Source organism: Osmerus mordax, chromosome 8, assembly GCF_038355195.1.
Source record: "Osmerus mordax isolate fOsmMor3 chromosome 8, fOsmMor3.pri, whole genome shotgun sequence".
Lineage (NCBI taxonomy): Eukaryota > Metazoa > Chordata > Actinopteri > Osmeriformes > Osmeridae > Osmerus > Osmerus mordax.
In genome coordinates, this window is record NC_090057.1 from 14013241 (window position 1) to 14039780 (window position 26540).

Here is a 26540-nt window from a genome sequence, read left to right on the forward strand (position 1 = left end):
CAACTCCACGATTTCTCTCTCTGCCCGCATCCCTCGCAGCAAAATATCTCTCTCTCTCTCTCTCTCTTATTCTCCCACACCTGTCATTCTCTCTCACTCTCTTCTCTCCATCAAGTAACCCCTTTCTACCCAGAAATGAGAAACGGCTGGAGCACAGCAAAGTTGCATAGACACACATCCCTCCAGGTGTGTTTACCCGGGCGTGTGTGGGAAGAGACAAACATGTCAGAGCATTTACCAAGCCACCATGGTTTTTCAACCTTTGGCAGGGGGGTTGACCAATTTCAGCCTCAAGCCACAGCCAGTCATTTACATTACCCCCTCCCCCCACCACCACCACCACCACCAACACCCTCCACTCTCCTACCTGCCCCTGCCTCTTCCATCGGAATGCCACAAGACCTTGGTGGTCGATAAGGCACACAGAATCAATACCAAGCATGCTCACCATGACAACAATTTATTGTTTCAGATATGCTAAACTATGGCTATTTCATCAGCTGCCAGTGCTATGCTGCTTCCCTGCTTGCTTAGTTGCCTGCCTGCCTGCCTGCCTGCCTGCCTGCCTGCCTGCCTGCCTGTCTGTCTGTCTGTCTGTCTGTCTGCCTGTCAGCCTGTCAGCCTGTTTTTCTGCCTGTCTTTCTCTGTATGCTTTCTGCCTGTCTGTCTGCATGTCTGTCTGTCTGTCTTTCTGCCTATCTTTCTGCCTGCCTGCCTGTCTGCCTGTCTACAGGTCAGCCAGGAAACACAAGTCAATTTTCCAGCTCATTGAAAGTGAATATGCAAAAGAGCAGCTCAGGTGTTCGAAGCATCCATCAGGCCAAGTCCTGAGAGAGCAGAGGTGCCATGAGGCAGGAAGTCCAAGGTCAAGAACAGGAAATGGATATGTAGGAATGGCACGCAGTGTATATTTATGATCCTAGGATTGTCCATGCAGTTTTTAGAAAGAGTGATCAATGGGATCCATGAAATTGATTAATTCAAACAAAAATCTCAAATTGTAACCAGCATAGAGTAATGGTTGTCTGCTTTTTGGCAGCTGTAACAAGGAGAGAAGACAGAGAGAAAGAGAGAGAGAGAGAGATACAGAGAGACAGAGAGATACAGAGAGACAGAGAGAGAGAGACAGAGAGAGAGAGAGAATCTTTCCACAAGTGAACCATCGAGATACATCTTTCTCGCTTACTCGCTAGTTGACACACACCCCCACACAAACATGTACTTTGAGACCTTGTCAGTGCAAGGGTCTGTTCGCTCAGATCTTTGAAGGCTGCTTCATCCTGACTAACAGGAATACATTCAGAAAAAAAGGAGAGAAAGAAAAGACATGGGTTCCAGAGACAGATAAACGGAGAGCGAGAAACGAGAAAAGTGCTTATTTTTGCTTCCAGAAAAGAGGCCACACGCTGCTAACAGCAGACCTGCCACTTCTTACATTCCTCTCTTCTCTCCTCTATTCTCCCCTCTCTTCTCATGTAATGTCATGTTATTCTTATCTTCGGCCCTCCCCTCCCTTCACCTCCTGTCCTTTCCTCTTCTCCCCTTTTTCCTTCCCCTTCCCTCTCCCCTCCTCCCCCCTCTCCTCTTCTCCTCTCTCCTCTCCTCCCCTTTCCTCTCCTCTCCTCTGCAGTAGAACAGCAGGCCTGTGAAGTAAGATGAGCCAGGAAGAGAACCTCTTGTCAGGTTGTCTCATTACACCTCTCAGCTTATCTTAACCACCCTCCCTGCCTCTCACACTCTCTCTCACACACACACACACACACAGAGACACCCACCATAAACACGTTTACGCACACACCTGTAAATGCTAAGCACATGTACAGTACATGGATAGACCCCCCCCCCCCAAGATCCTTCCACATCAGCTCTCCAGACGTTCACACAATCAGTTATTAATCACTTCTCTCCTTCCTTTCTCTCGCTTTCCTTCTTTCTCACCCTCCTCCTTTTTCCTTCTCTCTCACTCTCTTCCTCTGTTCTTCTCTCTCAGGCTCCCCTCTTTCTGTCTTTAACACGCTTCTTACCCGCCCTTTCCGGTCTCTCTCTTGCTCTCATCCTCCGTCTATCTCTTCTCTCTCTCTCTGCTCCCCTCCCTTCCCACATCTCTCAAGGTCTATATCAGTCCTAAACACTGTGCATTGGCAGTGCTCTCTGTAATGAGCCATGGGAAACATGGGGAGCAGGGAGCTAGCTGACTGTTAGCCATCAAGGCTAAGCTAACAGGAGCCAGGTGGAGGGGAACTTCAAAGAAATTGCTTTTGGCTGGCAATTTGAAAGACAGCAGAGGAGGATGGGACTTGTAGGCAGACAGTTTGTAGTATGAAAGCTTTGAATTTACAGCTAGTGAAAGGAGAGGTTCTCATGAGACCGAACCCTGTTCAATACGGCCTGTCTTGTAAGTTTGGAATGCTATAGCGAGACAACCTTCAGTCCGACCGATGCTATCTAATTGGGCCGCCTGGTTTTCCATTTGGAAGCGATGTTTCCACCGGTGATGGTGATGGAACCTTATTAAGACAGAGCTTGTGTCAGAATGAAGCAAAACAGATGTCAGCTCGTCAGACAGAAGACAACACGCTGCGGTGTGTGCTCAGGCCCTTGTGTGTGTGTTGACGAGAGAGTATGTGTGAGTGCACACACACACACATACTACACACACAGTGCTATAGTTCCATCCGATCATCACTCACAGAGGCCTCAGTGCGGCATTAAAATACACACACACACACAACGGCCGAAAATTGCTAAAACAATTACACACACACTGTGTATCGCTGCCTCTCTCTCTCTTGCTAGTTCTTACTCTTACTCAAATGAATAGATTTGACTACCCAAAATACACACACACACACTTCGAGACAAGGAAGAAACACACCTCCCCCCACCTCCCCCACCCTCTCTCCACCCCTGCTGATGCCATGAATCATAAGAATATTGAATTGTCGTTAAATTGGGCATGGGGGAAAATAAACCAGTCTCTTTTAGACTGTTTCTGAATGATGACGAGGCTTCCTCCTAGACTCTCTCAAGTCTGTTGTTTGGCATTCCAGAGTGCTGAACGTGGAGCAACGAATTTCTCCGGATTGAACTTGAAGCGGTGTGGTTTCTCTCTCTCATATTTTCTCTCCATCTCCTCACCTCTCCTATGTGTGGAACTGAGTTAACAGACTTGTATTCTCTGCATGGTTCCAAAAGTAGCTGTCATTCCTTTTCTCTTCTCTCCCTCTTACGCCCTCCCTTCCTCTAGCCGTCATCTTAATCGCGGTCCCCTGTGTAGAGCATTGTTTGGAAATACACAAACAAGGGCCTCTGTCATCTGTGAGGAAGATAAAAGAAAAGAAATTAAACTATTGGCTTTCTTCTCCTCTCCCCTCACCTTCCATCCTTTCGCATCTTCTCCTTTCCTCTCTTCCATCATCTTCTTACCTCTAATTTCCCCTACTCTAATCTAGCCCCCCTCCTCTTCTCTCTCCTCCCCTCCTCTCCTCTCCTATCCTACCCTCTCCATTCCTTTCCTCTCCTCTCTTTCCTCCATTCTCCCCTGTCCCCACTCTCCTTCCCTCTCTTTCCTCCCCTTTCTCTTCCTCTCCTCTCCTCTCAGGGAACAGGGTGTGTGTGATAATTTCCCATCTTGTTAAAACGACTTGTTGACCCATCTGCCTACGAGACCTGCGCTAATCAGCTTGGAGGGTGGCGAGGAATCCTAGACGCAATGTGAATGAAACAAATGTGTGTGTGCGCACGCGTGTTCGAGTCTGCGTGTGTGCCTGCGTGCATGCGTATGCATGTGTGCGCATAGGTGTGTGCGTGTGTTTACGTGCGCGAGAGTATGTAAGTGTGTGTGTGCGAGCGTGCGAGTGTGCGTGTGTGGGAGCTTGCGTGTGTGCGAGCGTGCGTGTGTGCTGCGTGGCAGCTGGCTGGCCTGTCCTCAGCAGATGGAGGAAGTGTTCTCTCATCTCCATCCCCCCCCTCGCCAAACCTGTTCACACACGTCCTGTCCAGAGAGCTGGAGACCGGGGTGCCAGTTTCAGCATGGCCTCCGTTTCTCATCAGTAGAACACACCTGTACGACACATGTCAGAGCTGACACTGGAAAAGCAACTGTGTGCATTTGGTAAAGAGTTTCATTGGTAGTGGTAGTGTTTGCTCTGTAATAGCGAATGCATGCATTGATGGATAGATGGATTGATGGGTCAATGGATGGATGAATGGATGGTTGGATGGATGGGTGGATGGATGGATGGAAAGTTGTCAGATGGTTTGAATCCCCCTACCTTCACCTGTACCAGTCCACACTTCTGCCCACATTTAGTTTCAGCGAGAGTGTGGGGGGGGGGGACCGAGGCGAGGTCAAAACAATTAATCACGGGCCAAGTGAAGAGGAGAAGGAAGGTGTGGGGCAGTGAGAGGAGGCAGAAAAGGAGGAAGACGAGGAGGAATGGGATGAGAAGATGAGGACGAAGACTGAGGGAGGAAGGGGTTGCTCAGGGGGAAACATAAGGAAGAAGAGGAGAGGGAGAAGGGGGGAAAGGAGGTGCAGGCGAGTAGTAGGGGGAGGGAGGGGATGAGGAGGAGGAGGAAGAGAAGAGAAGGAGGGAAGGAGGGGAAAGAGGATGGGAGGAGGATGGGGAGGCAGAAGCAGGATCCTTTCTCATTCTCCCGTTGTTTAACAGACATTTAAGATGCTCCTAATGGCATGCAGGGTTAGTTTACCTATCCCCCCCCCCACACACACACACACTTCTACACACACACACACGCACACACTTCTACGCACACACACACACGCTGCGTGGCCAATGAGGGGAGGCAGATAAATCAAGTCAAGGTTACGGCCTTCTGCTGTGAGCCTATTGCCACGGTGACGGGCAGAGAGGGAAGGTGGAGGAAACTTGCTTGTTTACTATTATGGTCTGTCTGACATGCTACTAGGTGCACATTTGTTTGTCTGTGTGAGGATTTGTGTGTGTTAGTGTGTGTGTGTGCATCAAGCTAGGTCCTTGAAAGTACAGTATGTGTGTGTCTGTGTGCATTTTTGCGTGTGTCTGTGTGTGTGTGGGGGGGTGCACGTGTGTGTTTGTGCACACATTTGTGGGTGGGGAGGCGTGTGTGTGTCTGCGTGTGTGTGTGTGTTATGTTTGCAAACAGGACGGGGCAGAGAGGAGGGACTCGAACCGTGTCTTCCCAGCAGAGAAGTAGATAACAGAGCCAGCTGCCATGTTGTGTAACTCAAGGACACTCCTGTCATTAGCCCAGCTCAACTCATCACACACACACATGCACACACACCCACACATGCACTCTATTGCTGCATATAGACTGCACTGGTGTCACAATGCATATCTCTACCCAGAAATACAGGCACACACGCACGCACACTCTTGAGGTATATAGACCGCACTGGTGTCACAATGCATATCTCTACCCAGAAATACAGACACACACACACAATGAAAATAAACACACACACATAAAACTGCTGACACTCCCTACCTCTTCATTTTCATGTGTTTTATGTCTGTTTATGTCCTCTCTCCAAGATCTGCAGTATTTCATAAAGGAGCTGACAAGAGCAAACCGACGCAGAGCCAAACCTATAAACGCTCACACACACAGACACACACACAGACACGCACGCAGACACACACACACACACACATACACACACATATGCACAGCAGTCTGGCAGCACAGCTGTATGAAAACACCGGACGATCTGCTTCAGTTTACGGTTGTAAACAGACAGGTCTCTTAACTACCACCTGGAACAAGATGTATTCTGGGGTGGGAGGAGTTGGGATGCTCCACCCCTCTCCTCACGGCTGTGGAGAAACCAAAGTGACATCATTCACACCTGTCACCCTCCCACTGTTTCTCTCTCTCTCACGCAGACACACAGGCCCTACTTTTTTCTCAGGAGGTAGGGGTTGTGTGCGTGTGGTGTGTTTATGTGAGTTTGTAGGCCATCCAACCACACACACACAAAAAAATACACACACACATACACACAGGTGGTAAAAATGAATAAATATTAGGGTTTGGATTATCCTCTCTCTCTTTCTTTGGACATAGTGCAAATGTACTTGATATGAAACCTTTTTTTTACAAAGCCGAGACTGCCTTCATCTGCTAACAGGAAACATGAAATCTCCAGCATGAACATGGACACACAATACTGAAAACACTTTTGTATGTGTGTGTGTTTGTGTGTCTGTGTGCATGTTTGGTTTGTGGAGACGCAGAATAACAAACAGGAAGGACGGATGTGTCAGAAGAGCTGATGAGTTCACAAAGGAGAGGCCGGGCGGAAGAGAGGCTGCAGAAGAGGCAGGGAGAGACAGGGAGACAAAGAGAGATCAAAAGAAGAGGCTTGGAAGAACTGGAAGAGAGGTTGGGGTAGTCTGGGAGAGGGGCTGGGAGTGAGGCTGAGATAACGGCTGAAATGCTAAGAAAGAGATTGGGAGAGAGGCTGGGAGAGAGCCTGAAAGAGGCAGATGCTAGGAAAGAGACTGGGAGAGAAGCTGGGAGAGAGGCTGAAAGAAGTAGAGGCTGGACAGAGAGGAAGGGAAGGGGACCAGCAGAGCTTGACAGAGCTGGTAGCAGGATTACGATGCCACCTGTGGTTTTGTAGACGGCCACCCAGGCAGGTTGGCACCCTGGCACGTTGCCATGGCAGACACAGGGCTGGCATCTCCGGCGACGCTAACGTTTCCACAGGAAGAACAGAGGACGGCCCCCTGCTCGCTCACATCCTCGCTGCAAATCTGCTGCTAGACACGCTCACACACACACATACCACACGCACATGATCCTGCTACCTATAATGGATCTAATGAATTGTCTCGATGACATGATACCCTCCCTGAGACACACACACGTGCAGGATGCATAAACATACACGCACACACGCTCAAAGTGCTAAGCAATGCAAAAATCAATGAGGGCCATGTCAGTGAATACTCTGTTTGGTGTAAAGGGAAGCGTGTGGCTCAGATACTGCTAGGACTGATCTAGAAGACGGGGGCAGAGAGGGAGGAGGGGTAGGAGGGAGGAGAGGAGAAGAAGGAGGGGGTGGGGGGCAGGAAAGGAGAGGGGAGGGGAGGGCTGTCTGAGTCCTGTAGCTCTTTCGTAAACGACAGCTCGGCTCTCTAACGGAGCTCCATGAATGAATAACGGATAAAAACACGAGGATGTTGATATTCTGTGTTAGAGATCTGTCTCGTCAAGGACAGCTGGGTCTGTCCAGGTTATAATCCGGACTCAGCTCTCCTGGACACCAGAGAAGTAGGTAGAAGGCTGGAAAATGTCTAGTGGATCAACGCCCAGGCTATGATAACACAATGACTGGCACACACATTCCCTCTCTCTCACACACACACACTTGCTATAATATTTCTTCTCACGCACTCGCAAACTCTTGCACACAAACGCGTTCTCGCACACGCATAGACACACAGACACACACGCACAAATGCATACTCACACTCGCACATTTCCACCGTAACACCTTTGATCTCTCACTGGCCTATAAAAAGGCTGCCCTCGCCACAGGTGCTTCAAGCTCCCAGCATGCACCTGTGAACTAACGGGTGTCCTGTCCACATCGCATCCCGCACACCTCCAACAGTCAGATCACCACTGTCACACAACCTTGCCTTGACCCTGTCACACAGCAGACAGTTAGCAGACCTCACACAGGATGTGTGTGTGTGTGTGTGTGTGTGTGTGTGTGTGTGTGTGTGTGTGTGTGTGTGTGTGTGTGTGTGTGTGTGTGTGTGTGTGTGTGTGTGTGTGTGTGTGTGTGTGTGTGTGTGTGTGTGTGTGTGGAACGCACAAGGTGTGTGCGCATGTGTGTGTCCATGTGTAAATGCACATGTGCTTGTGTGCTGGTGTGTATCCATGTGATTGTTTACACGTGTGTGCATGTGTGTGTGCGAACCGGCCAGAGTCGATTAGGTGTGAGCACAGACGTGCACATTTTACAAGGTAGACGGTCGATGAGCACGGGTTCTCTAATAAGTGAAACCTCGCTGGACCTCTGTCTGTGTTCCCAACTACACCATCCTCCTCAGTAACCTTCAACCTCTCCCATTGGGTTGACACTTCGCTCTCACCTTCACCGTCATCAATACCCTCCTCTCTTTCTCTATCACTCCTTTTTCTCTCTCAGGGTCAGAGAGACTGGAAGCTCTGCCTAATGTGTGCCGTCGTACAGACAAGGAAAGGTGGAGAGGAGAGGAAGAGAAGAGGTGGAGGGGTGGCGTGGAGAGAAGGAGGGCATTAGCAGCTGAGTCACAGAGGAAGTTAGGAGGAAGTGGATCTACGTAGTACCGGGCTGGACTAGGTAGGTCTAGCTGGTACTATAAACTATGAAACTGGACTAGGCAAGTCTAGCTGGTACTATATACTATAAGACTGGACTAGGCAGGTCTAGCTGGTACTATATACTATAAGACTGGACTAGGCAGGTCTAGCTGGTACTATATACTATAAGACTGGACTAGGCAGGCTAGCTGGTACTATGTACTATAAGACTGGACAAGGCAGGTCTAGCTGGTACTATATATTATAAGACTGGACTAGGCAGGTCTAGCTGGTTCTATGTACTACCAGGCTGGACTAGGCAGGTCTAGCTGTGTGGTTCTGCCACAAAGCCCCTTGATAGTGTGTGGCTGTTTACAAGCAGGTCTTCTTAATCACAGTCAACACTGACATAGCCCCGGGGTTTGCATCCCATCACATGAAAGAGTGCGAAGCTGCACATTTCTTTACGACAGCCATTTGTCAGTTTGTTTATTCAGGGTTTCTTGTTTACCCATCTCCATTTTTTGTTTATCATCAATATGTCCTTCCATCCAGAAAAAAACCCACAGCCGTGAATAGTGTATTAGCGAAGTCGCTGACGTAAAAAAGAAGACTTGATTGCAAACGAACCCTGGTGTAGTGTGTGGTTGGCTGTATGAATTGTGTGCACGGCTTGGAGGTAGTTTATATTTCTGGGGGTGTAGTGGGGTGGGCACAGACGACATGTGCCTGGTTAGACTTGGTTCAACTTTAACACACACACCCAAATACCCAAACAAACACACACACACACTTGCAGCTCTCTCAAGCGCTGATAGAATCGGCTCACCTCCTTCGGAATGAGTTGTATATCCTGACCGGCCTCTTATCTTTTAACGCCACACATAAAGGCTCTCTGGCACTAATTGAGAGAGCCAATTTGTTGGCCAATTAGCAAGCACTCTTGAAGTAGAGCATGATCAAACAGAGCTGAATTGACTTGAGCTTTTACACGAAACATCTGACAATACCAATGCTGTTATCTCCTCATACACACTGGCAAGACAGACAGATGGAGAAAGAGAGAGACATATATATGTATGGATGTATGGATGTGTGTGTGTTTGTATTTGTGTGTGCAAGAGTGCGTGTGGGTGTGTGTGCATGCATAATGCATGTGCCTGTACAAACATGTACTGTGTTTACAACACAGTACATGTATCATTCTCTATGTATACATCAATCTCCACCTTTGCTCTGGAAATATGAACACGTGTTCTGTCAAGCCAATTGAAAGAAATCCCACTGAATTGAGATGAGTAAGACATTGTAAAGGAGAGAGAGAGAGATAGGAGAGAGCGAGTGCGCGCACAAGAAAGGAGTGTAAAAATAGAGAGAGATGTACTGAGAGGGATGGAAAGAGATCTACTGAGAGGGTGGAGGGAAAGAGAGGGATCTACTGAGGGAGTAGAGAGAGAGAGAAATCGACTGAGAGGGGTGGAGAGAGAGATCTAATGGGAGGGGTGGAGAGAGAGATCTACTGAAATGGGTAGAGAGAGAGGGTGAGAGAGATCTACTGAGAGCGGTGGAGGGAGAAAGATCTATCGAGAGGGGTGAAGAGAGAGATCTACTGACAGGGGTGGAGAGAGAGATCTTCTGACAGGGGTGGAGAGAGAGATCTACTGACAGGGGTGGAGAGAGAGTGGGAGAGAGAGACGAACCAGCGTATCCCAGCAGCGAGCTGCGCCCGGTACCTGAACCTCCGCAGCACAGACCAGAGCAGCAGTCAGGCCCGCCTCCTTTCCTCTCCCCACAGCCCTTTTGTTTAGTCCGGTCTGCTCAATAATTCGCTTTTAAATGGCTGCCAGTGCCAATATTGTCCACTGGCTGGCTGTCAATCATCCTTTAGACCCGGCTGCTGCCCCCTAGCTGTGATCTTTGTTCACTGCCCCGGGAGCGAAGTGGCCACATTCATGCTGTTTGGCGAGGGAAAGGGGCCTTTCACAGTCCGAGATTCAGGTCACAGGTTGTTTGACCACTACCAGTGTGGTCCTGTTGCCTCGGCAGTTACACTACTCTCTGTGTTGTGTTGTGTTGTGTTGGGATGTTCTGCATGCAGTCTGGTCTCTGAGAACATTGATCTGTTGTTCTTCACCACATACAGACTGAGAGCAGGAGATACAGGAACTGGGAGAGAGAAGAAGAGAGAAAGAAGGAGAGAAAGAGAATGAGGGAAAGAGAAAGAGAAAGAAAGAAAGTGAAAGACAGAGGAAAAGAGAGACAAAGACAAAGACGGAGGGATTGAGAGAAAGAAATACAGAAAGAAAGAAAGAAAGAAAGAAAGAAAGAGAAACATCATAAAGAGACAGAGAGAGAGTGTGAGAGAAAGAAAGAAAGAAAGAGAGACACACACACACCTAGGCAGCTCCATGTTAAGCAGGTTCTATAATGAACCCCTGGAGGTCTTCTCAGAGCTGGTGGGCTTCCAGCGGAGACAAACTCTGATCCACAACCCACCAATGCATCTCAGCAGCGGGGGTCCCAGTCTCTAATCTTCTCCCTCCCTGTTTTAGTCTCTCCTTTTCTTCTCTCCCCTCCCTCAGTCTCATCTCCCTTATTCTGCTCCTCTTCTCCTCTCCCTTATTCTCCTCTCTTCCCCCCTTTTCTCTCTTCCCGTCCCCTCTTCTCTTCTGCTCTCCTTTATTCTCCTCTCTCCTTGTCTGACATCCACTCCTCTCCCCTGTTCAATTCTCCCCTCTTCTATTCCCTCTCCTCCCTCCTCTCCCCTCTTCTCCTCACCCCTCCTCTCCTCTCTTCTCCTCGCCTCTCCCTTCCTCTCCTCTCCTCTCCCCTCTTCTCCTCTCCCCTCCTCGCCTCTCGATGTAACCAGTGTGTTTCTAAACAGTCTGTTACTTCAGTCCCCAGCCACACTGTGTTTGTGTGCGTGGGTGTATCCGTGTGTGTATATGTGTGAGTGTGTGTGCGTGTGTGTTTGTACCGTGGTGCGTGTGTTTGCATGCTGGATCAGATTAGTCTCAGGTCCCACCAGTCTGCTTGATTCAATAGAGGGCCAGGTATTGACTGTTCAGAGTGTTGAGATGGCCTGTCGATAGGCCTCCAGCAGAGCATCTATAGACAAGACCTCTTTTGCCTGCATAATACACTGGATCCGTATCGACAGACGTTGTACAAAAAATTGGTTAACCTTCTGTCATGACATGGCTGGGACTCATTCCACTCACATGAAGACAAAACACGAACACTGAAAGTGTCATACCAAATGAAAATGAAAAGAGAGAGTCATGTGTTTGATCAATTCTAAACTGTCAGTTGATCTCGGATCTGGTTCTCTCTCTCTCTCTTCCTCCTGAAGGGATCTGCTTATCCACTTCTGTGATCCTATCAGCTTGATCTGCAGCACTGTGGCACCATCTCCCAGCTGGAAAGAAGCTGTCAGAATTGTATGTTTTGGACCTCAACCCAAACCGCCCCTATGAAACCTTCCGGAAGGTTCGAGGAAGGGTCGTTCCACAACAAGCCACCTGTGGAGCAGAACAACCCCCCTATGTCGGTGTTAAAGCACTAACAAAGCCATGTGAGGTTGACATAGCAACCCCTTTTCTCCTGTCTCCTCCCTCATTCTCCTCCTCTCCTCTCCCCTCTTCTCCTCTCCTCTCCCCTCTGCTCCCCTCCTCACCCCTCCTCTCTCCTCCCCATGTCGGTGTTAGATCACTAACAAAACCATGTAAGGTTGACATAGCAACCATGGAATAACTATGGTCTGGGCTTGGGGACGCCTGGGTTAGATTCTCCAACGTGAGATCCATCAGGGCACACCAGTGATGAGACGGACCACTCGAGTTGACACGGGCCCCTTGGTTGGAGTTTGTTTATCCGCTGACAAAGGCAGGGGCCAAGCACACCCAGCCAGACTAAACACACAGGTGGAGACTGATACAATAGGCCTTGGGATGCTTCCCAGGGCATGGTGGTTGAGACCAGAGCAGGTCTACTCCCATCACTCCTATGGTTCCAATGGGGATTAGAGGCTTAGGGAAGTGTAACTTTGGCCACAAAGGGAGCAAACGGAGCGGTTCACACAGACGTGCTCTGTTTTTGTTGTTGGTGATAGGAGTCACAGTTTTCTACAGACCGGGGTAGTGTCAGACGCGTAGACTCTAATTCTCTGTAATTCTCCGTCTCTCACGCACACACACACACACTTTTTCTCTCCCTGTCTCTCCCTTTGTCACTTTCTCCGTCTCTCTCTCTCTCTAACTCTCTCTCTCTCACACACACACACACACATACACACACATACACATACACACGCATAGACATGAAACACCCAGTTGCTCATTCACTGAAAACAAGCACACACACACACATCAGAGACGTCAAATATTCGGCGGCTGCCACAGCAACACAGCGAGAGGGGGAAAAGTATGAGTTCTTTTTAAAGATCCGCCCGTGGCTTCTGAGCTCACAGGCTCCATTTGGCTGGATCATATTAAAGGTGAACGCAGTCATCTCATCTCTCCTGTTCAGAAAGCTGTGTTTAGCCCCTCCCGTTGAGCGCACTCACTTCTATCAGTGTGTCAGTGTTGAGAGTCACACTGCTTAGCAAACTGTGCTTTTAGCTCCAGACGTCTTTAGTCAAAGTGTTTCTGCTCAGACAAAAGGTACAAAAGGGGGGAAATGTAATGTGTCTCTCTGCCAGTCGGTTCAACTCCCATGGCAATTCCCATGCGGAACCTAACAGCAGAACACACACACACACGCCTGGAACAAACACTTTTGCTTTCATCCCCGCTTCCTCCACACACATTGATCCATTCATTACCTGGATCTGACTCCATCAACAGGGACTGAGAGCAAAAACCCAAACTGATCTCGCAACAATCCCTCACAGTAAACAAGTGAGTTTCTCACAACGGAAAACAAGAATGCTGCTCTAATGCTGTGTATAGAAGAAGGCTCAGCCTCCCACTATGGCTCCGCGGCGGAAATAAAGCTTGCCACACGACAAAGAAACAGCGAGGATTTCCAGACGTTAGATACGTTAGATATGTTTGAATGTCGGAAGCAGATGCAGTGAAGTGCCCTCAGACTGAGGACTAAGCTGTTCTGCCATTGAGACAGTAACACTGCACTGTGTTGCACTTAATGTGTGATTTCCAATGGGTGAGTATTGACGGTTTCAGGGCTCAATATTGTCATGTGGTTCAAGACCCTAACCCAGCTAGGTCATGTACCAGCAAATCCTAACCCAGCTAGATTATGTGGTTCTAGACCCTAACCCAGCTTGGTCATATGCTACCAGATCCTAACCAAGCTAGATTATGTGGTTCTAGATCCTAACCCACCTAGGTCATGTGCTACCAGATCCTAACCCAGCTAGATCATGTGGTTCTAGATCTTAACTCAGCTAGATCATGTTCTAGATCCTAACCAACCAGCGAAGAGAAGTCTTACTTTGAGTATTCTTCGTTGTCTCGGTCACACCTGGAGTCCTTGTGCTTCTCCCAGTCCTTGCCGTGCTTGCAGGTGGTCAGAAGCACAATGTCCTGTCCGTTGTGGATGTGGTAGAGCGCGTTTCTCGTCTCCGAACCGATGCCGGTCAGGTAGCGCTTGCCTTTGAACACCAGGAGGTGCTTCCTGTCCGGGGGGAGGTGGGTGAGGGTCAGGTGACCCTTGACCCCACCCCTGAGAGGGTGGTCCTTGGAGAACAGGGGAATGGAGATGTCGAACCCCGGCCTGAAGTTATCCATGTCCACAGAGGCCTTGGCCAGCATGGCCTGACCAACATCCAGGCCCAGATCCTCTGTGTAGTCAGGCCAGGTGCCAGAGTACAGGTTGAAAATCAGATGGTTCCGCCCGTCGTTCCAGGTGGGCAGGCTCTGTATCCGGGCCCGGAGGTTCTGGATATACTGGCCAGAGAGCTGGTCTCTGTCCAGGGTGTCGAGCCCCAGGACGAAGAGGCAAGCCTGGGCTGGGTCGGCCGTGTGGAAGCGTGACTCCTGGATGGAGGTAAGGATCTTCTGGTAGCTTTCTGAGATGGTCTCCCCCTTCAGGAGAGGGTAGGTGTAGACCTTGAAGTCCGCCTGGCAGAGGCTGCGGTCGAAGCATGTCTCCATGCGACAGCGCCGGCTCTTGTAGATGTTGTTGCGGATCTCCCTGCGCTCGCGGGGGGAGGAGTGCTGGTGGAGAGGGAGGGGACTGTCCTCCCCTTGCTCGTCCTCCAGCAGATAGCTCCGGAGGGGCTGGAGCCCGGTCCAGTTCGGCCAGCGCTGGGGGGCTCTGGGCTGGCCGGGGGGGCTGTGGGGCTGTGGGGCTGGGTAGACAGGCTGCAGCTGCTGGGGTGTGTGGAGGTGGTAGAACTGGTGGCTGGGCTGGGATTGCTGCTGGAACTCCCCGATCTGTAGTCCCCACAGGTAGGCTAGCAGGAGAAGACAGGCCCCTAGAGACACCAGCAGGTACCTCTTCTTGGCCTGCATGTGGACGTGTGGGGCAGTGGGAGGGGGGGGGGAGACGGGCTACGAGGCAAGGGGAGGGCGAAGGGGTGGGACGGGATGGGGGTCCACACTCAGCCCACACAGAGGTCAATCTTATCCACAGCTAGGCATGATGGGAATTAAAGTCACTGGTAAAACAGAATTAGAAGGAATTGTTAATTGCGTTTTAGATAGCCTACTGGTCTCAGATAGTAAGTAATTATTAATCATGATTAAGAATTATGGAAAAAACATACTTTGTGTCATTATCATAGATAATTAAGGCAGTGCAAGTAGTCCGCTTACCTTTCGAAGACAGACACCTGTGGTCTGTATACCAGGAACTCCCCGTGTGACTGAACCGTAGGAGCGCGGAATGTAAACACAGCATTCTAAGCGGAGTCTGTGGCACTCATGCAAAGCGACACACATCAATAATTATCCGAGAGAATCAGCGGCGACATATTGTAGTTGGACAAGCTGATCAAGACATCGGTGGCTGACCTAAACACAGAGAATCTGAAAAATAAGATCCTGTGTAATCACTTTTCTGTGTCAATCCTGTTTGTTTGTCCACGCCCTTTATATATTCCCCTGGACAACGCACAATTTGGTATCTTATGTATCCCCATGGAGAATTACATATTTGAGTTATTAATCCATACTGTGTAGATTTAAATATATTTCCCCGTAATCTCTACATAAAAGTTTCCAAGCCTGTAGTGCCCAACGTTTAAATCCTTGAACGAATCAAGAAGTGTCATCAAGTGTCAACACCTACTTATCCCGACAAGATAGGCTACATAAATGATATGGTAGACCTTTCCGGTGTAGTGTCCATATGTCCGGTATGAAAGGGTGTAGGCTATATGTCCACATGTCCAAAAGACACGCACGTATCCTAAAGCAACCCGCACAGTGTCGAAGGTTTGTTTTTCATCCACCTCTTCCGTGCGTAAAGACACACAATGTGATTCATTCCACCGGTTGATATCCTATAGTCTTAACATTTTGCATCGAGTTCTACTAATATGCGATACGCATCTGTAAAGTTAACGGTCTCGTTGCCCCCCAAAAAGACACGCGCGTCAACAGTCCAAGATCCTGTTGGTAAAATATTGCAATGATAGTGCAAAATTCTCCCCAATGGAACGGCGCGTTAAGCCGCAGAAGGTACGTTTGTCACTCGTTGAAATACAAGAGTTTCTGCCATCAATGTTCATATTCCATGGGTCCGGGGAAGTTTTGGCTAAGCGGGTCCCTCCCTCCCGCATCGCTCCCATTCACAACTACACAGCGATGTACCGCGTCTCCTATGTTGCGAGGTTGCGCCTCCGATCACGGTTACTGACGGAGGATGCGCGGTGAGCGGTGGAAATTGATGGGAGAGCGCCGATCAGTTCAAGAGGCGTTGGCAGCGGTCAGTGTACTCGGGGATTGCGTGCCCATGTTGGTGGTATGGTAACCTGCAGGGTGTCCCGTATGATAACTAACCTGAATGTTGTCTTCTAGCGCTCCTAGATTTGAGCGTATCGTTTCAAGATAGGCTACTGTTGCACCGTTTGTACACGAGAGAAAAAATCTCTATTTGAATTGACACATTAGGTGTACAGGTTATCTATCTGTGAAGATTAGAATTGCAAGGCTACATGCCCTTGGAAATAATGATAACGATTAGGCTTCTGTTTGTTGTTACACAGAACCATTGTTGGTCCGTCGAAACTCATCGCTGGTCACCACGAACATTGCAGAGATGTAGAATAAAAGTTTAGAAATAGCTCTTGTGATATCGGCGATAGACTAACACAATCGGTCTACATTAAAGCTGTCCTAGCCCAGCTCTGGAGCTCTTCATCAGCGCTGTAGTGGAACGTGACTCTAGACAGAGCCCTCGCACCAGATTTACTAGTGAGTTTGTCACCAGACAGACTGACTGGTTGGCTGCTCCTTGCGCTTTCAGCTGTCACGAAGGTTATAAAGCATTTTCCAATCTCTTAAGCCAGTGGACGTTGAGCTGGATTCATGGCCTCTCCGTCATAGGGTGTTTCCCTCTCAAACCAACCGTACCGGCACCGCGGGGGGGGGGGGGGGGGGGGATGCCCACTACAAGGGTTTATGTAGGCCTACTGTTTATTTGTTGTTGAGTCTTAAGTGAGAAACCTGTCTCTTTACAGCGCGTTCTTATCTCCCAGTTCGTCTTTCTTTTAGTTGCTGTTCAGAAAATGTGGGCCTATTCAGGTGTGTGGCTGGGACAAGTAATTCATTCTGTATTACTGTACTGTAAGGCTTGATCAAGTGACAAACAATGCCATCTTGTGGCGCATCCATGTTACAAGGAAAAGGCGTGCGTATTTTGATGTTTTAGTTTGCGTACTGGACAACGCAGAAATGTGGGAATACTTGGTCTACTGTTGCTGTGGTACACAGAGGATGATAGGAATAGGTCTTTGAGGAACAGGTGGTACTGTATGTTCTGGAAAAAAATGGCTGCAGGTGCAGGGGAAAGAATAAATCACATCTAACGTGACAGGTGGTGTGTAGCTACCGTGTGAGTGATGAAGCCAGGCGGCTCTCTGAGTGTCCGAGTTAGCTCCACTACCCCAGCCATCCTTCATAGTACAGGCCTAAGCAGCACTCTACAGCTGCTGCTCCTATCTGTTGTGGTTCCACTGAGGGTGGGGAGGTAGGGATGATGGAGCTCGGGGTGAGGTACTGGCGGTAGGGGACTGGAAGGGGGGGGTAGGGGACGAGGTCCTGGGACTAGGAGCAGGGGGAGAGGAAGGCTAGGGAGTTCGGCTTGTGTGTTTTAGACGATCAACCTTCAACCCTTACTGTGAGGTGAGGGGTGGTGTGGGTGAGGGGGATTTTTTGTTCATCCATGTTAGCGTTTGTGAGTGGTTCCTAATTGTGTGGTACTATGGGGCTGAAGTGCACTATTGCTGGGAGGTGTGAGGTAGAGCAGGAGCTGATCTGGATGATGTCCTCTGTGCCACAAAACTGTGAGCTCTGTTGCGACCTGCTACAGTAGCCATGTGAAGCCTCCTCGTCCCTGTGGCTAGCAGTCTTTGCTTTCTCCATTACTATCTATCTTTCTCTCTTTCTCTCCGATTCCCACTTTCTTTCTACCTCTCTCTCTCTTTCTTCCCCCCTCTCTCTCTCTCTCTCTCTCTCTCTCTCTCTCTCTCTCTCTCTCTCTCTCTCTCTCTCTCCCTCTGTCTCTCTCTCCCTACTCATCCATTTTGTTTCCTGTGTCCTCCTGAGAGTTCATGATTGGCCCTGTTTGGGGCGGGCACCCCCCCCCCCCCCCCCCCTCCCCTTACATGGACACCAGGCCTCCCCACTGGTGCTTCCTGATTATGGAAGCGACCCGCTCGGCGGTGTCACAAGAATAACCTTCCCCTGCTCAGCAGGCTGGCCAGTTACCTTCCTCCTGAACACAGCTTCCTGCTGGGGTGACACCTGCCCCTGCAGCCCCACTTATGTACGCTACACAGACACGGAGAATACGGTTACCTCGACCATGGCGAGGGATGAGGGGAGAGGGATGTGGTTACCTTGGGGATGAGGAGGGATGAGGAGAGAGGGATGTGGTTACCTTGGGGATGAGGAGGGATGGGGGGAGAATGATGTGGTTAGCTTGGGGATGAGGAGGGATTAGGGGAGAGGGATGTGGTTACCTTGGCGATGAGGGTGGATGAGAAGGAATGAGGGAAAAGGGTAGAGGGATGTTGTTTCCTTGGGGAAGAGGGTGGATGAGGAGGGATGTAGTATCTAGAGGATAAGAATGTTTTAAATTGGAAACGTCTTCAATTCAAACAAACAAATGAGAAACATTTACATTTATAGAGAAACATCAAGCCATGTTTCTCAACATTTCTCATGAATATCATTTTTGGGGGAAATATTGAATGTTTTTCTTGACCCTTCAATCTCAAACAAGAATGAAATAAATCTTGGCCAGACGCAACTGTCCCCAATTTCACAACATTCTAATATCCAATGAATAGAGCAAGGTTGCATGTTTCCTGCATACAATGAACTGACCTCCGACTAAGACGGAGTGTCTCTCTGTTTCAACCGAATTACATATGGATCCGCTTCCCCTGTATCAATGCAGCTGTTTCGTCCAGTGGCTGTCTCCTGGGTGAACAGATTATTAAAAACTAAGTAGCAGCATGGTTCCTCTATGTCTGGCCACCACTCCAACGCATTAATATCCCTCCTGAAATATCGACTCCCTCTGTCATCCCCTCCTCCTCTCCTCCTTCCCTTCTCCTCGCCCATTAGCCGTGTAAAGAATTCCTGAAACACACAAGTTATGAGAGTGGTTCGTTTTCACGGCCCAAGAGATAGATCTATGTATCAAGGTTGTGGATGGGTGGAGATGGAGGAGTAAAGGCAAGAATGGGCTAGAAAGAGAGGAAGATGGCAGGAGGTAAACAGAGAGAGGTGTAAGTATTTCTCCAAGGGTGTTTGATTGAATTCTGGCCCGGCAGGAGGAGGCTGGTCAAGCGATGGGGCGGTTGCTGTTGTTAGGAAATTAGACGGGACCAGCCATGATGAGTTCAAGACACTGGCGTGATTGGACTCTCTGATTGGTGAACGACGGGTCTGGAGCCCAGAACCTTCCATTTCTTCCTCATCTTTCACATGGGGGGCTGAACAGGCTGTCATCGCTGCTGTTTAGACTGTTTGTTAGGAAACTTAATATTCTACCCTGAAGGGTCAGAAACAGGGCATTTTCTTTGTTACTTACAATTCTTGAATGTTCAGTGGGATTCAAACCTGTGTTGCCCACACTACAGACAGGTAGTCCCTGTACCAACAGGTACAGGGACTTCAAGACTGCCAGGATCATTGAACAGCTTTTAGTCCTCAGTTTCTCTCCCAATAATGCGTTATTAGAAGTATAAAGTTGGGCTGACTGTTGATGCGCAAAGATAGGCAAAGTTCTAATAATCCAAATAAATCAATTGTCCAAAACATGATCACATTCCACTGGGAGATAACAATTGGATTCAGAATCAAAATCTCTCGGTTTGGATTCCACACGGGATACTTGTCTAAATGCAAACGATGTTGACTGAATCAAATCCTTCTCGGGGAGCACATCACCTTTGATTTTGTCCCAGACTCACTCCTACCTGTGGAATCATAAGCAGAAAATCAATATTTCTCTGCTGGCAGCTTAGTTGTTTATTTGTCTCATCTAATGCTGGAGACATACTCGTCAGTTATGTGGAAAAAGTCCCAAAGCCAGCTTGGTCTGGGAGCCTGTCTCTACTTGCCAAACTCTGCTTGGGACAGACAGACAGGTAGGCAAGACAACAGGCAGACAGGCAGAGGGCTGTTCTCTCACCTTCAGCCACCTGCTGTAAAAACAAGTGTTGAGGAGGACTCAAGAGTCCTTCAGGTATGCGTTAGCATCCTAATAGACAAGCTAACAAGCAGGAGACACTTCATCCAGACAGAACCAGGGTTTCTGAAGGGGCCAGGGTTGGGTTAGGGGACTTCTCAATGCACTGTTGTGTTACCTGCACTGGCTCAGGTAAAATTTTATTGATACACCCTAAGGAAAGAAGAAGAGAGTAAAAAAGTCATAAAAGAGGAGGGGTTGGGGGGGTATAAGTTCAGTAGCCTGGAAAGTGTTATGTATTTGTTTTCTGGTAATTTGACGTAAATCAAAAAAAAAAAAAGGAACCCACTATATCCCTGAGGTAATTTTTAAGGTAAGTATTGTGTTTAGGTCCTGGTATTTTGAAATTAAACACATTTCCCTTCTCCCCAGGAACCTGCTATCTCTCCAGGGATTCCAATGTTCTGATCGGGACATGGCCAGGGTTTCTCCAGCCTATTGGGTATAACGACAGACCAAGGAGGCATCTACTGGTCCATGGGTGAGAACTGGGATGAATTTAACCCATAGTGTATTCTGCCTAATTGAATCCCCCAGCTACACATACAACGCTGTATTGTACCGCATCAGGCAAACAAAGGCACACATGCAGACAGGAACACACGCAGGCCATCTACAGTGCAGATGCTTCGCATTCAAGACTCCTTATTAATGAACGAACTGAAACGTGTACTGCCTTCACTGCCCCCCCTCCCGTTTCCATTTCTCCAGTACATGAACAGTGCTCTATCAGGCATGGCTAGATACATTTAATGTCACACACACACAGACGATACACACACAAACACACCAACACACACACACATTCTTGTTCGAATAATGGACCTTCACGCCTGTCTCCAACTGGTCTGCATTACACCAACACGTCAGCCCATCTAACACTTGGAAACGTCATACGTCATATAAATACACTCCAGTCTCTACTCACAGCAGCACCTAGCATTTCTAAAGAGCCAGGAAAAAAAGTATAATTCACCCAAATGGCAAAATCCTACATCCGTCACCTCAACCTGGATATAATGCATTTCACAATCATGGTCTTGATTGATGTTTTCCCTCTGCAGGATATTTCAGGCTAATACAATTTATAGAATTAAATTTATAGAGCTCTAACATAAAAATGAATGACAATAACAGTCTGGCATGTGTTGATTCTCAACCAAATATCCATAATGCAGAATGGTGCAAGTCAAGAGCACCTTGATAATTCAACGACTCGATTTCCCTGGAAGGAATGACTTTGCAGAAGCAAACAACAAGCAGAAAGACAGACTGCTGAACTGTAGTAGTGGTGGTTTGGAACTAAGTTACCCAAGGCTGTGCCTTGTCACCCACAGACTCAAACACATTCCTCTCAGTCTGATAGTTTTGCAGGAGAGTGACCACGGTTCAATTCCTCCGCTGGTTACACCTCTCTCATCCAAAGAGAGATCAAACGGGGAAAAAACTCTCCTTCTCTGAGAGCCGACTGTTGTCTCTCTTGTCTTTGGGTCGGGGCTGTGCTGAGAGAGACTGCATCGGTGAGGTTATGGGTTCAGATCTTTCCCGGCCTGCACCCTTCGCCCTGGTGCTCGGCTGGTGCTCGAAGCAGTGTTAATTGATTGCTCGTGTTACCACGGCGGCTGTCATCAGGGAGGGAAGGGGCACCATGTCAAGGAAGACAACGCATCGGGGTCAATCAATACAGAGAGGAGAGGTGCGGTAGGAAGAGGAGAGGAGGAAAGGAGGGGTGAAGAGAAGAGGAGGAGGGGTGGAAGAGAAGAGAGGAGAGGAGGAGGGGTGGACGAGGCCTCCCCAGAGTGGTGTCCTTTACTCTCAGGGAAATAGGAAATGTCAGAGCACAAAGTGTGTGTATGTATGTGTCTGTCTGTCTGTCTGTCTAGCACTGCATGCCTGCATGCCTCCATCTCTGTCCCTCACCTAATAGAAATCCAGCTGGTTGCTATGGAGACGCGCTCAAACAGTGGGTCAAGCAAATATACTGTATCTGTATTTGATGACTCATATGAACCCAACAGTGCAGTGGAATGGCGGATGAACCCTAACACCTGTTACCTGTAATGATGCCGCTCATCCACCAGTGCACAGCGCTAACATGTTAGCGGCACATCTTTCTCACCACACACGCAAACGTATTTACACACCAACACACAGGCCTCCTCTGTCAGCCTGATTGCAGACATATCCCTTTCCTGGTGAGCTGCTAAGACCGTAGAACTGACACACAAGTGTCTTCATGTGATTCACTCTTCAAGGCCAGAAAAAGGCTCCTTTCAGTCAATAGAGGCCATATAGACTGTTCTGAGTGGTTGATAACACTAGGAGATGTCGTTTAATTTAAATCTTTATCTCCTCTTGTTGGAAATATATAGAGATTAGGTGTCTACGAGTCTCTAATAGACATTAAGGATGTCAGTGGTATAGCCAACTGCTGCTCCCAATAACACCAGCAGACAAGAGAGGAACAGGAAAGTGAGAGGAGATGTGAGGAGAGCAGAGAAGAGGGGAGGAGAGGGAGGAGGAAAGGAGACAAAGATTGAGGAGAAGAGAGGAGGGGAAGGTTGAGAGATAAGTCAAGTGGAGGAAAGGAGAGAGCAGAGGGCAGAGGAGAAATCATGTTAGTGAATACCAGGGTCAGACTGGGACCGAAAAACAGCCCGGTACTTTGAAACGCAGACCGGCCCGTGACCTGTGTACACTTGCTTAATACAAATAGGCTATATAATAATAAAGTATCATGCAGTGCTATCGAAGACTGTTAACAAAATTAGATCTAATACAGTATCTAAAAATGAATATGGCAATTCTCCCTTAATTTCTTTTTCCTTGCTTCTCTCTGTTTCTGCATCTGCTTTTAAATGTTGTAAAAGAACAATAATCAGTTAACTATAGTCAATAATGAAAATCATTCAACAAACTAATTTCCATATAATAACCCTGTTAACATATAGTCTACTGTGTACAGTTGCATTGCTGCACCTGTCAAATTCTCGCCACTGGACCCTGTCACCACAGCCTCCATCTCTTGCCCCGTGTCACCTGTCGCTGCACAGAACAGAACAAATAAGACAATTACATTTGAAAAGCACATTTAATTTTTAAACCCCCAAAAATTGTTGTGCATATTTAAAAGAGTGCGTTTTTGTCTTGGCCATTTATTTTCCTTCATTTAAATGCCTATATATTAGCTAAAAGTAATACCAAATGTATAATGTTTTTAGAAAAATGAAAACAATATGGTTTGTATATTTAAATTTTCTAAATGTCGACAATGCAGCTGCTTGCACCTGACGCCTCTGGTAGGCTACTGCCGCATCTTCGGGCTGCAGACTCTCTCTCTCTCTCACTTAGCTTGGCTTTTGCCAGTCTAAACATTTGTTCAATGTTTTTACATTTTGCAGCATTTTGCAGGAGTGCCCGTTGTTTTTTGTTTTCTTGCTTTTTCTGCGCCACCCTTTTCTCCTTTTATTTTCCTTTCCATTTCTTTGCAAAAGAAACAACAATGTTTTTAGCAATAGCTAAATATGTCTCGGATGCAAACGACTTTTAAAACAATGCACGCGATCTCATTGCTTCCACCCACTCCAACTAAGTGGCCATTGATTTTTGACCAATCGCGATCTGTAAACCGGACGGACAAGTGCACCGTTCAAGTTTACACGGGGGGAATCCCCACCCCCACCCTTCGGATTTTGGATCGCTCCAGTTAAACATTGTCTTGGTATTCAGGCCGTCCTCAAAGCGTAAACTATTAGGCTATTTTTTTTGTTTGCATAGTGCCGTGGCCATAGCGGCCGTTAGTTGGACCGGCCGTTTGGGAAATCTCCCGATTCTCCCGATGGCCAGTCTGACACTGGTGAATACAGACAGGGTGTATCAGTTGTGAACATTGCTGATAGGTCCAGATGAGAGTTGAGTGGTCTGACCTAGGTATGTGTGTGTGTGTGTGTGTGTGTGTTTGTGTGTGCGCATGCGTGTGTGTGTGTGTTTGATATAATAGTTCCACAGCATATCTTCGTGTTGCTGACTCCACCACAACACCCAGACAACCAAGGTTGCTGAAACCTCTTCTCCTTCCATTTAGGCCTGGAGAAATGCACTTTACAAATGCTTAGGCAACCTTAAGCAAAGTGTTACTTGAAGAAGTTCCGATTCAGATAGGCAGGCCTAATACATTTTTAAAAGCATTAAAAACACGCACAGATGCAATGGTATAATTTCATGATTGCTTCACTCCACTAGTGATTTTCCCAAGTTATGCTTATAAATTGGCCGGCAGCCCAGGATGGTAGCTTTAGGCATCGGTAATGGGCAAAGACAGTTTATATTATGCACACAGGAATATGCGATCAAATTGATTTCTCAGTCATAAAGCTTAGATTTGGACATAATCATCTGAAGTCTAAACATGTATCGTCGCACACAATTAGAAACAGATGTATTTATAACCAACGGCTGTGTTTCTGAGACAGGAACCAAGCTGATACTCTTGACGAAACAAGGAGACTGACAGAACTAGTGTGTGTTGGTGCCAATGAGTTCATCATTGCACAGACACGCCGAGTGTCAACATGAGGAAGTGTCTGTGCTGGAACAGTGTCTGGGAGGCCTTTAAGCACTGGCTTGTTTATTTCTTTGGCCTGTGTGCAGCTGATAAATATATGACTTGCAGGTATTCAAGCAAGACTCCCCTTCTGTCTAGAACTCAATGTGTGCCAATTTGACCAGAGCTGTTGTTTGGCGGACAACAGTAGTCATTTGGAAATTTGAGCAGAACTTGAGAAATATATTTTTGCATCTGTGAAGACAGTTCTATGAGACATGCTTTCTGGTTGTCTCTGCAATGGAGCTCCAGGGCTCAGTTTAATATATGCATAATATAAACTATTTCAAACTTTCGGCAGACCTGCAGCACCTGATTGCAATGACTATGGCCCTCTTGAAAGTATTCTGACCTACCTAATCTGCACACAGAATTTCACTCAATCTCGTCAGTCGTGTGAAATACGTATTAATCCTCCTGCAAGCTGTCTCCAGATGATGATGTTTCACTGAAGTCTCACAGACTAGCTCTGCTGTCTGCTAATACAAGGCACATAATCTAAAAACTAAAGTTATAGCCAACTTTTGTAGCAGAAGTGCTTTCAATAGAACCTCAAGGTTTCAGACAGAAACCTTTCTCAGCTCCATAAGGTGCCGTTTGGAACTTTACAACCTGAAATTATTTTTTTAATATAACTTAGTATATCCATTGAGTATTTTCTTTTGTGACAAACTGTTGTGTATCCCCTTTTGTTTTTTGTAGTTGATAGCTGAGGCCAAAGCTGGAAATGTGTTCTGATAGCTGGAAGTACTCTTGTGACTTGTGATGGAAGAAAAGAACGGGGAAAAAACAACATTTACTGAAGGGCCAAGGGCAGATGGTGGTGGTCCAGGGACCAGGGGCTTCACAGGTTTTCCAGGCCAAGGGCAGTGCTCCTGCTATGGGCAAGATATAGAGGGGCCCACTGGAGGATTCAGTAGAGGAACCAGATGGAGGGTGTCTAGCTGCAGTCGTACCCTCCTACGCTGGGCATAGTGACAGAGAGCAGAACTGATAGGAGCTGTGTCGCCGCTAATGTTTGTGACCACCTGGAATACAGTACAGCCTGATTTACTGAAATTAGTATGGCGTGTGGTGTTTTAATGGTGACAAAATTGCTTCAGAGTAATTCTATGGATTCATCAGTTCTGTGGTGGTTTGGAGTCATGCTGTTGGTGAGCACGTACATGTTGTCCCCTGACATGGCTTGATACACCCAGAATCATCCAGAAGTTTCCTTGCAAGACGGACACAAGGACCCAGACTGGAGAACCTCATATTCCACGTTCCAAACAACAAGTCAAACTTCGGGACTGATGACAAAGAGCAGAGGACTGCGTCTTCTGGTAATCTGATAATTCCATTCCATCCCAAACCCCGTCCCTGCAGGGTTGACGTTTGTACATGGAACAGTCTGGAGTGTGTGATCTGATGTATCTCTCCTCTAGATCCTTTAGGATAGGATCAGTTGGGAGCTCTAGTGTTCAGCAGGATTGGAGTTTTAATGCAAAACACAATGGGACTTGAAATCTCCAGCAGGATGGGAGTTATAGTCTTCAGCAGAAGGGGAGCCGTAGTCCTCTCCTAGATAGATGGGATTACACTTGTATCATTACTCTCTGTTCACTGGGGTGACAAAACCATGAGAATCAAATCCCCCGCCTGTGTTCAACCAAGAATTACTCTCCATTTTGCTTTCTCTCCCTTTCTCTCCCGCATTCTTTCTCTCCTCTCCATCTGTCTACCCCCACCTCTCTCTCCCTCA

General features: G+C 47.9%; 1 protein-coding gene across 3 annotated transcripts in view; it reads right to left on the reverse strand.

Annotated features, from left to right (window-relative positions):
• Positions 1–14780, reverse strand: part of LOC136947315 (exostosin-1) — a 127855-nt gene extending 113075 nt beyond the window's left edge. The window contains exons 1-2 of one of the 3 annotated variants that reach the window (XM_067241314.1): positions 14665–14780; positions 13759–14583 (exon numbers count right to left, since the gene is read on the reverse strand). In XM_067241314.1, the coding sequence (XP_067097415.1) occupies positions 13759–14583; positions 14665–14780 (941 nt within the window). Of the gene's footprint in view, positions 1–13758 lie in introns of all 3 variants that reach the window. The other 2 variants (XM_067241313.1, XM_067241312.1) reach the window with 2 other exon arrangements.
• Between the last annotated feature and the right edge of the window lie 11760 nt (positions 14781–26540).